Source organism: Geospiza fortis, unplaced genomic scaffold (assembly GCF_000277835.1).
Source record: "Geospiza fortis unplaced genomic scaffold, GeoFor_1.0 scaffold25, whole genome shotgun sequence".
Lineage (NCBI taxonomy): Eukaryota > Metazoa > Chordata > Aves > Passeriformes > Thraupidae > Geospiza > Geospiza fortis.
Window position 1 is genome coordinate 374,642 of NW_005054423.1, and position 15,259 is coordinate 389,900.

The following is a 15,259-nucleotide window of genomic DNA, read 5'->3' on the forward strand; positions in this document are numbered from 1 at the left end:
CAGAACCTCCTGCTCAGAAAGCACTAGAGGGATTTCCAGAAGGTGTTGCCTCTGGCCATTCAAGGGTTTTCTGTCCTACTTTGACAAATTCTCTGTGTGCAGGATGCAACAGGCAGCCTTTACATGTCATCACAAAAACTGACTATGGCCTTAATACTCCTTGTTCCCTGAAAGTGCTGTTTGTCTGACAGCGTGTCAGATACCTTAAAACTGTGAAGGTTTCTCTGCACAAACATATGGAGTGAAAATGGAGAGAGAGAGAGCTCAAACCCGATAGCTTTTGATATAGTATTAGCATTAGCCAAATTTATCCTCAGTTGGAGTGCAAAAGCAGGCTAAATAAAACATGACATTAAAAAAAGGTCCAAAACTAACCCCAAAAAAGCACCGTTGCTAGCCAGCAAGCTTCTCTGGAAGAAAAAGAAAACAAAGAGATGGCACTAGTCCAAGTTTCCTTCCCTCCCAACGCAACAGGACAGATTTTACATAGCAAGATGTAAAAGGGCTTTTTGTAAGGAGAAAAAACAGAGAATTTATTCCCTTAGTGAATTTGTTTCTGGCTCAGTCTGAGACAGTTAATTGCTTCATCACCAGAAGGAAGAAGTTTTAATGATTGTTTAAACCTGTTCAGATTATCCTCTTGGTCCAGAAGCTGCTTATTTGCTGACCCATGCAATTGTTCCCTTGTTCATGGGAAAGGGGTGAAAATGTTTGTGCATCTTGCTAAGGGAAAAAGCATTTTGGAGGACACCTTTGTTATAATAAATTAGAAGTTGGAGCTGAGCATTGTACTAAACAGAGAGAGAATTTGGGGAGGTGTGGGGCAGGAGGAGTAGGAGTGCAGAAATGTCCTGGTTTGCCTTTTACTTCTCAGTTAACCTTCATCTTATTAGCCCCACTCTTACTGCTCAGCTGTGATGAGACAGATGGGTTTGCAGCTGCCATTTTTATTGTTTTCTAAGTTGCTTTCAAATATTTCTATTTATGTACTCACCATAGGTCTGTTACACTATCTGTTCTGGTTCACAAGGATTTGGCTTTATATGGCAAATGTTTTATTTAGATAAACAGTAACTTTCCATGCCAAACTTGGTTTTATAAATTAACTTGCTTTCCTGCATGTTTTTTCTTTATTCTGGTTCCAGCATGGTATTTGACCTGAGTACAGGTTAGCACCTTTAGAAGCTGAAACAAAAATGTTCATGTTATTTCTTCTTCAGGGCTGCAAAAGTCAGAAGGAGTAAACCCAGAAATAGAGATTGGTAACCTTACTATTTGCTTAAAAGTTTCCTCTAAGGTAGTTATTCCTCACCAAACCATTTACATTCAATTATTTTCTTAAATAGAACATTAAGCCTGAATAGGTAATTTTTGGAAAGGAAATGGAAGAAATGTAAGCATATTCTTTATTTCTACTGAGTGAACTTTTGCTTGATTATGTTAAAAGCATGTGGGTTTTTGCAAACTCCTACCAGTGACAATAAATCCAAAAACCACAGATTTTACCATCAAACTGGGGATGGATGTTAAACCTTCTGTGCTCATAAAGATGTGTATGGTGTTTATGATGTCATATTGGAATTCCTAGGATATCAGTTATAAACATGGCCTTCATCTTTTTGGCATAGTTGGTGGTTGGTTGTGTGGTTTTGAGCTGATAATAGTATTTAGTATTGTATTATGGAAATGAGAAAAGTATGAATCAGAATTGCTAGATAGATTATATTTAATTTGAGAAAAGAAATAATTCTCTCTCTGTTTGACTGATAGTTGTATTATCAAATAAAAAGTGGGCAATTTATGTGCAATTTATTCCAAACAGAAGTTTTTCATACAACCAGTATGATCGGGAACCTCAAATCTCAAAGCCCTAAGCATTCATACTTTAAAACAGGAGATGTTAGACCGCAGGGAACTATGGGAACATGCTACTACAATCAATTTGTATTTTAAAAAGCCCATCCATTGAGATTCTTTTTTAAGTTATATTCTAATCATCATCTTTCTAGCAAATGCTGAAACCATCTACTGGCATGCAGTTCCAAAGGGTCCAAATTGAAGAAAGCACCAAGTCAGCTTTTATTCAAGGCACAGTAAAGTGTACTTAACCCTAAGGATGTGCTTGTTCCCCCCCACTTTTTAAAATTGAGTTTTATATGAATATATTAATTTAATCTTATATGTAACAGAAATTATAGAATAAAAATACAGTATTTTGATGCTCTTCCTCATGTTAATAATGTGTTCTGTAATAATAGAGAAAATAATTTTTAAGAATTACAAGCTATTTAGAATTCTTTTTTTATTTAAACTGTACAATAACTGTACAACTTTACATTTTGGGGTAAAATTAGCTTTTAAATATCTCTAGAGTTTGTAACATCTGTGTTGTTTTAAGACTGCTTTTCTCCTGAGTCTTTAAAATGTTGAAGATTTGGCTTGTAATAACCTTGTTGTATGTGCTCTAAATCAGTGATAACTCAGTGGGGATCAGTGAAGTTAAGTAAAGAATATAAAAAGAATATTTAAATGAGATTATACCTGTATTTTTAAAATATTGAACACAGACTGATAACTTCTCATTCTCTTGTCTTTGTAAGGTCCACAGCAGCTTCTGAGTGAAACGAAAGCAGGTTGTGCCAGCTCATAGCAAGTATGGACATAACAGAAGCTATGTTTTTCTGGCACCATATTTTTTTGTGCTGCAAATAATATGAGCAGAAACATTTGCAAGAGCTTGCTTTGGAAAGACCTTAATTTAAAAAGGTGCCTTGGATTAAGTAAGAAATCCTCATCAGGGTTTTTTTGAAAGAAGTGTAGGAAGGTTTTATATCATCTACCTCCCTTAGTGGAGGAACTGAAACTTAATAATGGAAAAGTGTTGCCAATAAACAGAGAGAAGTAATAAACAGAGAGTAGTAAAGTTTTGTCACAAGTTTCTCCTGCAGCTTTTTGCTGAATTCTCTTGGATTTAGTAGGGTGTCACTTTTGACAAGAGACTATTAGATCATTATGAATTTGGAGTCAAAGGCTCTGAGTCTTCACAGTATTCTGTAACTGCTTATCTGGTTTGGGTAGTTTGGGGTTTTTTCTACCTTCCCAGAATTACAGAATCGCAGAGATTTTCAGCCCTGAACCCAGCACTGCCAAGTCCAGCACTAAACCATGCCCCCAGGCAGCACATCTACAAGTCCTTTAAATTCTCCAGGGCTGGTGACTCAGCCATTTCTCTGGGCAGCCTGTTCCAATGCTTGACAACCCTTTCAGGGAAGAAATTTTTCCTGATATCCCTACAACTTTCATACAACTAATGTTGCTTTACTCATAATTTTCAGAACTCCATGAAGGTGATGTTCAAATGCCTATGGAAGAACTGTGGGAAGGTACTGAGCACAGCTGCAGGGATTCAGAAACACATACGGACCGTTCACCTTGGGTAAGAGAGCAATCTTTTTGGGTCTAAAGGATTTGGTAGAGAAGAGGAGCAATAGCCCTTGGCTAGAGACATGAGCTGGATTGTCCTTGGCTCCTCTGTCTCATATTCCTGTGTTTCTGAGGAAATTGTGGAATAGTGCATCAAGGTGAATGAGCACTGATTCCTGCAGCGAGGCACTTTCTTTCCTGAAATTCTGTCAGCTTTGCTAGAAGGTCAAATGGAGCTCGAGGTTGCGCTGCACTTCCCTGTCAGCTGCACAGCTCAGTGCCATTACATCATATGTGCTGTGTGCACGTCATGTCTGGGATGACGCTCTGTGGTAGACAGGTTCAGGGTCTTGCATGAATACTTTTCAGCTTTGTTTCACATCAGGTCAGGTGCTTTTGCCAGTTCTGAGTTGAATTAATGCCAAAAACTCCACCAAAACCACAAACCACATAAGAAACCTAAAAATAAAAGGAAACTGAGCCGCCTGTTGTCGTGGTTTAAAGTACCACAAAGCTGTTCACTCATCATCCTCTTCCTTCCCTGGAAGAATCAAAGGAATAAAGAGTAAACCTCCTGGGTTGAGACAAGAACAGTTTAATGGCTTAAACAAAATAAAACATTGATGAAAATAGTAACAGTAATACTAATGACTCTATTACTTCTAAGGAAAGGGGAGAGAGAGAGAAACAAAACTGAAGAGAAATGAGTGATGCACATTACAGTTTCTCACCACCTGCTGACCAATGCCCAGCCTGTCCCCAAGTAGTGATCAGCACCGCCCAGCTAGCTCCCTACAGTGTATTTACTGAACATGACATCCCATGATATGGAATATCCCTTTGTCCTGGCCGTGCTTCCTCCCAGCCTCTGGTGCCCCTGCTCACTGGCAGAGCATGGGAAACAGAAAAGTTCTTGATTTAGAGTAAGCACTGCTCAGCATCAACTAAAACACCAGTGTGTTATCAACACTCTTCTCATCCTAGATCCAAAAAACATCTCTGGGTCAGCTACTTGGAAGAAAATTGACTCCAGACCAGACAAAACCACGTGTATGTTACTTAGGCTAGAAGCAAAAGCAAATTGCTATTTTAGGAGACAAGTTTGTTTCAGAGCTGTAGTTTGCAGCTGAACTCTCCCATGTAATTCACTGAGTGATGTACCTGTCTCATTTATAATTACAGTTGGGACTCATGGTCTTCACCTGTTAGGTGAAAATACATCTCTGTTCTGTAGGTCTGTGTTACCCACAGCTTAAAAATTAAAGCCACCACAAGAAAGATCTGGAGCTCAGGATGGCCTTGAAGAGGTCAACAATTACCATTGGGCTTAAGAGTAAGGCTGTGGGAAACAGAAAAACTCTCTCAAAATGCATTTAGGGATGTTAATTTATGCTTTATATTATGGGGACATCCTCCTTGTGGTGTGGGAGAGGCAGAAACAAACAGCAAAACCTTTCTGGAATTTGCTGGAGCTAGAAACTTTTCTGGAAAGAGTAGTTTTGGTGAGTGGCTGCATTCTGATGGATGGTACCTCTGGTGGAGCCTTTCAAACCTGCTAGACGTGTGTTCTCTCAGCACCTTCTGGTTTGGACTTCAAAAGATAAAGTGTAGTCTGCTGGGAGCTACTGCTTTGACTGGGTTGTTCACTGTTAGCACTTGTGCTCAAATGCACATCAGATGAAACTTTAAGGCAATTAAACCTCCTACATGCCTTCCTTCAATAAGTCTGCCTCTGGAGAGCAGGACCAGAAAGTCCTGGCTGTGGCAAGCCAGCCTATATGAGTGCTTTCTCTGTGTCTGAGGGAGTTGTATGATGAGACTGTTTTCTAGTAAATCCTTCCATTATGTTACAGAAAGTTACAGTGAATGACAGCCATAAGTATATTTGGTATAATTAAGTAACTTCTGATAAGATTGCATATTGTTTGCTGTAACATTAGTGAAGTATATCTTGCCTGTGTCTGTTATCTTTGCTGTGCCTTTCAAAGACAGAGTGCATTGAGATTCTTCTTAACTTTACAATAGTTACAAATGAGAAGCTGATACTTGATCTCAGGGAGTCAAACATCTACTCCAAGTTAAAAGAATTGGTCAAGAATAACACAGAGAGGGGAAAAAAGTAATTCCTACTTCTTTTCCCTTCAGATTAGATGATTTTCCTCTTCCCCTTACCTGCAGTCAGAATGCAGATAAAGTAGGAGGGGCTGAAACTGCAGATATGAATTTATTGACAATATAAACATATTCACTAATTCATCTAGAACTTAAAATTTACCTCGAGGTTCTTGCTTTCAATCAATTCTTACTTCTTTCTCTTGATACAGACGTGTAGGAGAGTCTGACTACAGTGATGGAGAGGAGGATTTTTACTATACAGAAATCAGGCTCAACACGGACTCAGTAGCTGATGGCTTAAGCAGTCTTTCCCCAGTGTCTCCATCTTTAGCATCTCCTCCTTCGTTTCCCACCCAAGACACAATCCGTCCCGAAACTTCCTGTGCCAAAAGCGAGACTAAAGTGATGACACCTCTGAGCCGCTCAGCTCCTACCAACCTCTACCTCGTACACACGGACCATGCTTACCAGGTAACACCAGTGCTGTGAGCTCCAGGGATTACACTCATCTCACTAATGTGTAAAGAAATGTCACAGCACAGTGTTTGGCTTTTAATGGGCTGAAAGGTTTTCAGAGCAAAGGCATTTTTTTTATTTAAACTGAGATGCATTCTTCTGAGCTCATTGTTTGTTTGTTTACGTGCCGGCCACAGCTGGTGGATTTTGGGGTGTTGTTTATCCAGCCACATATAGGTGCATACTTCAGGCTGAGAAGAGTTGATCTGTGTATCCCACTACCCAACATCAATTCAATTTTCCCTGACCATAAGGAGAACCCTAGGTGATGTGCTCAGATGGGGTTACCTGCATTGCAAAAATTCCCATCCAGTCAGCTGAATCCCTCCCAGAGTCTTCATTTCAGCTTTGCTTTTATTGAATAAGTACAAGCTCTGCTTGAAGAGTCAACAAGTGTAAGACTGATCTCAAGGATGCCAGGAACAATTCATTTCCTGTTTTTGTACAGAGTGAGATGTCAGTTTGCAGTTGTAAAGTAGAGCAGGAAGAATGAAAAAACAAATACAGTACCTTCCTATTTTTGGAGGTGATGCTTTCCAAATGGCAAAAACTGCTGTCCTAGAACATTCCAGCTAAGTTTTGACAGAAAGCATTAATTATAAAACTGCACTAAAACTTGACATGTTTTGGTCTGGATACCATACAATAAAAGAAAAATAGAGGCTTTGAAGTAGTGTGGTCCATGACCTGTGTGTGCACTGGAGAACTCTGTTAAATTTATCAGATTCAATAACTATCATACATAGCATTGTGCGGATAAAACTTTTGTGGTGTGTTTGGAGCACACCTACTAAAAGGTCAGAGGGAGCTATAAAGAATTCACAGGCTTGTTTTAGACTTCAGTGCTTGTTGAAAAGCATGGGTGGAAGCTTGGCATCGCAGGTGGAAGCTGCATCAGGTAGCATGCCAGCCTGGGGACTGATGAAACCAGCTAGGAGAAAGACTTGCTTCTCAGTGTAGCTTAAGCCCTGCCTCAGTGAGTGAGGCAACAAATCTAAGCTGATGACAAGTTTTGCTTCATTTGGGATTTGCAGTCATGACAGTCTGCCCTGCTGTTTAGAGACCCACTCAACCCTTTTTTACAAGCAACCTCTGAGTAAAGCACTTGGCTAAGGAAATCCTAATTAAAGTGTTTAAAGTCCTTGAATTGGATTTGAATTGATGTATTCCATGACACAAGACTACAAGTGCCTGAGCCCCATGGGCTTTTCAGGTTGCTCTGGTTTCAATGCTTAATTTCATCAGTGAGGAGTGACACAGTCCCCACTGTTCACAGCTTCCTAATTGGAAGCAGGAGGCAGGGTCCCTGCTCAAGCATTCAGGCTGTCATGGCAAAGGAAGCAGCTTCCATAGAGGTCAGTGGCATCCTCTGCCAAGATCCCTTCTGCCCTGAAAGAAGGGCCTGGAGGCAGGGTGGAGATTCAGATCTCACCAGCCAGAGGAGAAAGTGGAGATCACTTCATTGGGAGCAGCTCGAGGAACTTGCATAAGGGAGGCTGAATATTGTTCTTCACAGGATTCCTGTTAAAAAAAGGGGGGGAAAATACAGAACCCAAAGTTTGGTCGCAAGAATCCTAAAGAGATCTGTTGATTGCCATTTCCTCTATGACTGGAAAACATCAAATAAACTACTTGTAGTCTATTTGATGTTTTCCAGTCATAGAGGAAACTGAGGAAAGTCCTGATGCTCTTCCCTGACCCCATCCTATGGGTGAGAAATTATTTAGAAAAATAATTGAAGAAATTCTGGTAAGTACAGCAGTTGAGGCAAATTGCACTGGGGGAGCCCCAGAGAAAGATGATGCTAGAACAATATAGGAAGCAAAAGAAAAATCCCTCTGGATTCAAGGAGAGCATTTGATCTTAAAACATAGAGGCAGTATTTGTTAATCAAGAGATTAAATTTAGTGTAGGAGAAAGAGCTGGAAAGTCACAGAGAGCAGCAGTGAATTATTTTGAAGGGGCCTTTGAATGTCATTAATGAAGTTAAATGAAAAGCTGTTCTTGGCCCTGATCTCGCTTTCATTGAATCATTTTGGTAATACACAAATACTGTAATAAACTTCACTGATAACAAACCTGGGAGACATCAGCAGTAAGGGAGTTATAGATCAGGCTTACATGACTGGGTGATCTTAAGAATAATAGGTTTTGGATGCTATTAAGTGTCAGAACATGCAAAGTCCTGCATCTAAGAAACTAATGCGATTTTTCTGCTATAAACTAGGGTAGTTAGAAAATTATGTAAGAAGGAAGCCTGTGTTCATTAATCAAGCACAGAATGACTGTGAGCCAACAACAACAGAGCTGTAAAGGGGGAAAAATAGTTGTCAGCTCTCTTGGATAAGAAATAGCTGGGAGAGAGAGGGGTTTTTAATGCCATTATACAGGACCCCCATATAACTACAGCTGAAATCCTGAATTAGAATTCTGGTCAGCCAAATTTGATATGATGGGCTCCAACCAGAAGAAGTAGAAAGAGGGCACAGAGGACATGGACAGGCTCTCCAGTCCTAGGACTGATACCTCAGGCAAAGCAAGAGACAAGAACAGGATGGAATTGCTGCCTGGGAAGAAAGTGAAAGGACAGGCATGAGGGGAAGAGGATAAGCATGGGCTATTTCAGATATAAGAGTAATGTTGGCACAAATAAATGCAAATTATTCATTAATATATCTTGATTGCCAATTAGATGGAGGTCTGTGAGCAAATTAAAGTTGGGGTACAGGAATTCTTCAGTTGGTTGTAATGTTTTAGTTGCTTACCTTGTGGAAGAGATTGACTAAAATGGTAGCCTGAAAAAGCAGACTGTGCTTGATGAGCAAAGATGTGCATCTGGAAACAAGTGAACAAGTGACTGACTATCTAAGTCTGATCATGTCTGAGGCAGATATTCAGGCACTGAGAAAAAGGAATTGAGCACTATGGTGTTTTAAGCAACTGCCAGTTGCATCAGTTTTAAACTTCATGTTTCTTTACAAAACTGTTGCCTGTACCTGTTGTATTTAAGTACAGAGAAGATACAGGCAGGCTCTTTCAGCACCTAGGATTTCCCTTCCAGGTCTTACTCAAATACCTGAGGAAGTTGCTGAGCTGACCCTGGGTTTGAGCTGCCATCCTTGGGGGATGCTGAGCAGAGGCAGTGCTGCCTCACTGCTCTTCCAGCTCTCTCCAGTTCTTTCTGTCTGGAGCTCTATGGTCATTCACTCCTTTGCATTTGAACAACTACTGGTACCATCTGAAGTTGCCAAATTGTTCTTGACACCTTTCAGAGAGGTTTTTGTATTTTATGGAGCTCAGTGGATGTTTGCTCTGCATGTCTGTATGGATTTTCTTGGAGCTGTCAGCAGCTTGGCAGCCCACAGAGCATCACTGTCATACACAGAGGCATTTGGTGGTCTCACCTTCCTTTTCCTGGAAAGGCTGTAGGGAATTGCTTAAACCCTTGTTTACTTGTAAGATTATGTTTAATGGGGACTATCAGGTTGTAGTTTTTCATCACTCCTCTCTGCCTGGTTGCTCAAGGAAGCACTCTCTTCCTGAACCAGTGAAACAATTTCAGCAACCCCAAACACAAACACTGCTTAAATGAGTGTATTGTGTTATTGTCACATACTGTCAACTGAAAAGCAGAAGTGAAAACCCATTTTAGCAAATTCTTTGTAAGTTTAAACCAAGGAGGGTTCTTTTTTGTGGTGACAGCTTGAAATTCAAGGGTCAAAGTGAGCCTTTGTTCATGCTGGCTGCTCATGCTCCTGCTAGGCAGGGTAGCTACACCACTATGAATTTCATGATTCTGAAAATTAAATGGGATTAAAAAAGAGGCGGGGAAGAATTCATGGAAATTCATAACCCAGTGAGAAAACCAAAGGAAAGACATAAGATGAAAAATGCTCAGCGGTCTAAGCTCAGGTTATTGCCCTTGTACCCCAGAGCAGCTGGGTATTACAGCCCAGATGGGACAAATAGAGGAGTTCAATGAGCCCAAATATTTGCTTCATTTTAGTATTTCAAGAGGTGTTTTTTGAATCCAAAGGATGATTTACAGCTCCTTGTTCTTAATAGGAAAAACTGTTTTAATTGGGATGACTCTAAACGTTTTTCTGATAAATGAGAAACGGCCAACACTTACTGTTAATCACTTCCATCCAAGAAGCCTTGCTGTCCACACTAAAATTGTGCAAAACAACTGCCATGAGTTTAAGTATGGCCTTGTTTATCACTGTGGAACAGGTGGTCATCTGTGAATTAGTTTTTGCTTCTTGCTGGCATTATTTTAAAAGTTACTTGTATGTAATGTTTGATTTTGTCTGTTTTATTAGCAGATCTAGCTCTTAAAAGTTTTCTATGGATTTTTTTGAGAGCAATCCTCCTTCTCTAAACAAGGTTCGGGAACAGTGGTATATATATAGCTCTGTCCCTTCCTTACTAGCTTATCCATGATTATCCCTCTCACAAGGGTAAAATGCTTGTCACCATGGAGTTTTTTTATGCCTTGGAAAATCTCTCACATATTTACCATTTCAAGGAATGAAAGATCCTTCGGAAGAGAATGATTCTTCTTGCTGGAATAATACTTTCTTTTCACACAGGCCACTCCTCCGGTGAACATTCCAGGGTCAGCCAAATTCACTCCCAATGGCAGTAGCTTTAGCATCTCTTGGCAGTCGCCTCCAGTTACCTTCACCGGCATTCCAGTAAGTGCACATCAGAAGAGGAAAGAAGGGGAGAAAAAAGGGGTTTTTAGATCTTTTTGCTTTGTTTCACAGTGTGTAGTGATGGAATTAAATGTGACACAGCAGATACAAAAAGAAAACAAATTAAACATGTGCCCGAGTTTGCCAGCATGACTGTTTTTAACACCTTTGTAACTCTTTATCAGTGCAGTTAGCTTATTTTTGCATCAGTATCTACAAGCAGACAATTGAATCTATAGTATATATGTATTTTTTTAACTATATGCTTACAAAAGAACATTGTGGTAGGTGCAGAGCTTGGCACTATGTGCTTCATTTTTGTGCCACTAAGAGATTTCTTAAAAAACTAGATGGAAAATCAGCCTGGTGATGGTTTTACTAACAGGCCAGTTGGATTCAGGCAGTGGGGCTGTTACCTAAATGAACTCTGAAGGTGAAGCATTTTTGAAAGGCAGTTGAAAGAAACAATAAAATGAAATGCAAAGTCCCATTTTAGGAGGCTGCAAGTATGTAGCCCCTACTAATAGCAGGAAAATGTTGTTTTATACAGAAAACATATTCAGTATCTATTGCATTTTGTTATTAATACATATTGCAATTTGATAGCTTTTTAATGAGGATGTGTTAGATAGAAATTCAACACTGACCCTTTCTTCAAAACAACTGGCATACAAGGCCTAATTCTATGAACCGTGATGCTAAAATCCTAAGGCATCAACAGGACTGCAGAAATGTGATATTTGCTTAAACACAGAATTGCAATGATTCTAAACACGTAGTACACCACAGTGTAGGTGTGGTACTGTGGAGGGAGTGAAAAACCTTCATGAAGAGTTGCAAGGAATTCAGCTTGTAGTGTCTGGTGTGGGGACTGCTGAAAGTAAATGCAAATCACTCTTTATGAGTAATGGGAAATCTTCTCTATGATTAATAGAAATACATATTAATGTAAAGTATCTTCATTTATTGGAAAGCACTGTTTTCATGATAAATTGATATTCTCTAATCATAAACCTTTTTGATATCATAACATCTCATTTAATATTACACTTTATGAATTTATGAATTTTTAAAGTGTGTTATATAAGGCACATTGCTCACCCAAAGAACCATATAGCTTTTTTTCTTCTGACAGTGAATATTAGACAAGGTGATAAGAGATACTATTTCCCTCCCTTCTCTTCACCAAGTGAATCTCCAAAGCTTCTTACTGTCAACCTTTGGCAAATCTTGGAGATTTTCTGCAGAAGCTGTGGCATCCTGCAGAGCTGATAAAAATGAAAGTGACTGAATCAATTACACTGCACTCTGCCAATGAATATTTATTAAATTCCATCAAGGAACAACTAACAGTGAAAGACATCATGCTGGCAGCAATTTCAACAAGAGTGCCTTGACAGAGTGTGCTATCCACAGAGTTCCCTGAGAATTTGATTTCCCAACAATGGGGTTGATACAGAGTAATTATGAAACTGGCTCCTTTTGTGAAGTAGCAGAAACTGGTGCCAGGAGTGTTGGGAATCTAAAAATGCAATTAGTCACATTGTAAATCAGACACTTAATAGGGCAGGATTAGACATGTATGCGTTGAGTTTACTTGTTCAGGCAACAACGCTGATCTGTGGCTGTAGAGTGGAGAGTTCTCAATAGAATTTAAGAAATGCTAAATCACTTTCTGAGAATTCGATGGAGATGGCAATGATTTAAGTATAATTTGAAAGTAATCCCAATACAAAAGCCTGGGGAAGCAGTGATGCAGAATTATAAACTGCTCAGGGAACCGTTTGAACTGCCATTATAGCTCTAACAACATTTATAAGGCTATTTAACAAAAAACAAAAAAACAAAAAAACAAAAAAAAAAAAGAGAATAAAAAAATCTTCCAGGCTTGCACACATTTGACTGCTTTGTCATCAGTGTGATAATTTACGAATTACAAAGGCTTGCTTGCAGTGAGAAATTATGTGCAGTAAGTGAGGGTGCAAATGCAAATTTATGTTAAATACCTGTATATTAAATTAAAGTTTTATTTCTGTTTCAAAGTAAATTAGATCTTGCTTTACAAAATCAGGGGTCTGCCAATTCCCACCCTTACATTCAGTGTAGGTACTTAACCTATTTTCAGACTTTCTCCTTTTCTGATGGGGTTTATTTGAGGCCAGGCTATGTAACAGAGCCAGCATAACAAACTCAGACAATTGTGACATACCTGGTCCCTGAGATGAGACACAAATCTGTAGCACCCAAGAGAACGTCAGAGAGTAAGTCCAAACCATTACTTTTTGCCTGACCCTTAATTTTTAGGCAAGCAGTTTTCTAAAATGGCTTTGGAATATTTTTCTTGCCTGGACAAACCACTGAACAGGAAAAGATTAGGTACAGATTTGAAAAAGTGCATAGGTCTACATATTTTCAATATAGTCTCCTTTCACATTTATTTTTTGACATATACTGTTTCCCCCTTTCATTCCTGTGGACAATGAATTTCAATGACATTGAGCACTTCCTGCTTTCTGTCCTGGGAACTGGGGTGTTCAAACACCAGGAGTTGCATTAAGTCCTTATTTTCAAAAAGTCTTCAGCAGAGCAGCACTGAAAGGCCTTTGTGAATATGAGTGTACTTATGAGCAAGTAACTGAGCACTTCAAAACAGCCCATACGTGCTACTGGATCAGTTGGGCTCAGTATGTGGCTGCTCTAGGGTCAGGAGTGTTCACAACATCTAAACACAGGCATTTATTTAGATGTCTTGCAGTCATAAGGGAGTAGAAATGGCCAAGGTCACTTGGTCTGTTCATCCAGGAGAAGAGGAGAGTGAGGGGAGACTCACTGCAATCTGCAACTTCCTTGTGAGGGGAAGAGGAGGGGCAGGCACTGATCTCTACTCTGTGGTGACCAGCACTCGAGGGAATGGCCTGAAGTTGTGTCAGAGGAGGTTTAGGTTGGGTATTAGAGAAAGATTCTTCCCCCAGAGGGTGTTTGGGCACTGAAGAGGCTCCCCAGGGAAGTGGTCACAGCAGCAGCCTGACAGAGTTCAAGTGTTTGGACAGTGCTGTCAGGTACTGGTCATGGTGTGACTCTTGGGGATGTTCTGTGCAGGGCCAGGAGTTGGACTCAATGATCCTTGTGGATCCCTTCCAGCTCAGGTTATTCTGTGGTTCTGTAATTAGGGGAACCTCCAAAGCCCTTTGTGCTCTGAATCATGCACAGGTTAGATTCCAAGGCAGATGGGAAATGCACTTTTTCATAGCATTTTTCTAAGGTAACTTTGCAGGTGAAAGGTGAATGTTGGAACAGTCATGAGCCATTGTGAGGTGTTGTTCTTTGCATGAAGCAGAAAGGACAGACTGATTGTTCTACCAGTGGAGGCTGAATTAGGAGAATAAATCAGCCACACCTTAGGGATGTGTGAGGAGAGTGAATTAAATGATGCAAATGGGATGAGCCATGGTGAAGTCCATATATCTTGGTACTGGAGGACTTAACATAATGACCATGTACTTCCTCTTCTATGTAATGCATGGTAAAAGTCTTCCTGAATGTCAGAATGATCTCCACCGTCTGATACTTACATCTGTCTGCTATGAGACCCAAAAAGGTTGAACAGGCAAGATCTTTGATAATCTGATGTTTACAGGTCACAAATCTTCTCTCAAACCACAGCTTCCCCCCCAGGAGTTGTGACTGGAAACTCCAGGTCCTTGCTTCAAACGAACAGCGTTATTTCACTCTGCGTTAGACAGCCTCCAAGGACAAGGATTGCCTTCTCAGGGCTTGCTCTTACTCTGCTCTCAGTGTTCCCTATAGAGAGCAGCTGACTGGAATTGGTTAGACCTGCTGCAAAGCCTATCAGAATACACTAAAGCTCAGCTTCAGTGCTGTGTAGCTGCCTTGGTGTGCCAGTCTGTGGAACCATCGTGCAGAGACCCTCTCAGAAGAATGCAAGGGAGGAGTCTGCATGCTGCAATTACTGCTCCAGCCTGATTTCTGTTGAGAAGTAAGCAAGATAATTGCTTATAACATAGGAGGCCATCCAAGTACTCTTCTGTTCAATGACAAGCTGCTAATACATTGAGTGTGAGTTACTAGTGGTAGACGTAGAATAATTTCTGGTTTTTAAAATGTTTCTGAACCCTAGCACAATGACTGGAGTTCTCTGGCTACTGGTAATGACTGGAAGACTGTACAGTGTCTGGTGAATGCCAAATACTACAAAAGTGCTATTGCTTTGCATTTTATCTTCAGTGTTCCAATCATTCTTTGGTAAAACAAGGAAAGTGGTTGATAAAAATTGGGAAGAAAGTAGCAAGGAACAAACTGCCCTTAGTATTCTGGAGGGATAGAACAGAAGGAGCTAATTTGATCTTTGGATGTACAAAACATGGTAAGCTGGCAGAGAAGAAATTTCTTCCAAGTTTTGCAGGTATATTTTGTATATCAGTAATGATCTAAGTTTGTTCAGAGTGTGAGCCACATACGCAGTTAAATCAAAAATTTCTCCTCCTACT

General features: G+C 40.0%; 1 protein-coding gene across 1 annotated transcript in view; it reads left to right on the forward strand.

Moving 5' to 3' along the window:
* The window catches only part of ZNF704 (zinc finger protein 704), a 69,695-nt gene that overhangs the window by 48,721 nt on the left and 5,715 nt on the right, over nt 1–15,259 (forward strand). The window contains exons 4-6 of the mRNA XM_005426749.3: nt 3,336–3,436; nt 5,748–6,009; nt 10,647–10,751. Of these exons, the coding sequence (XP_005426806.1) occupies nt 3,336–3,436; nt 5,748–6,009; nt 10,647–10,751 (468 nt within the window). The remainder of the gene's footprint in view (nt 1–3,335; nt 3,437–5,747; nt 6,010–10,646; nt 10,752–15,259) is intronic.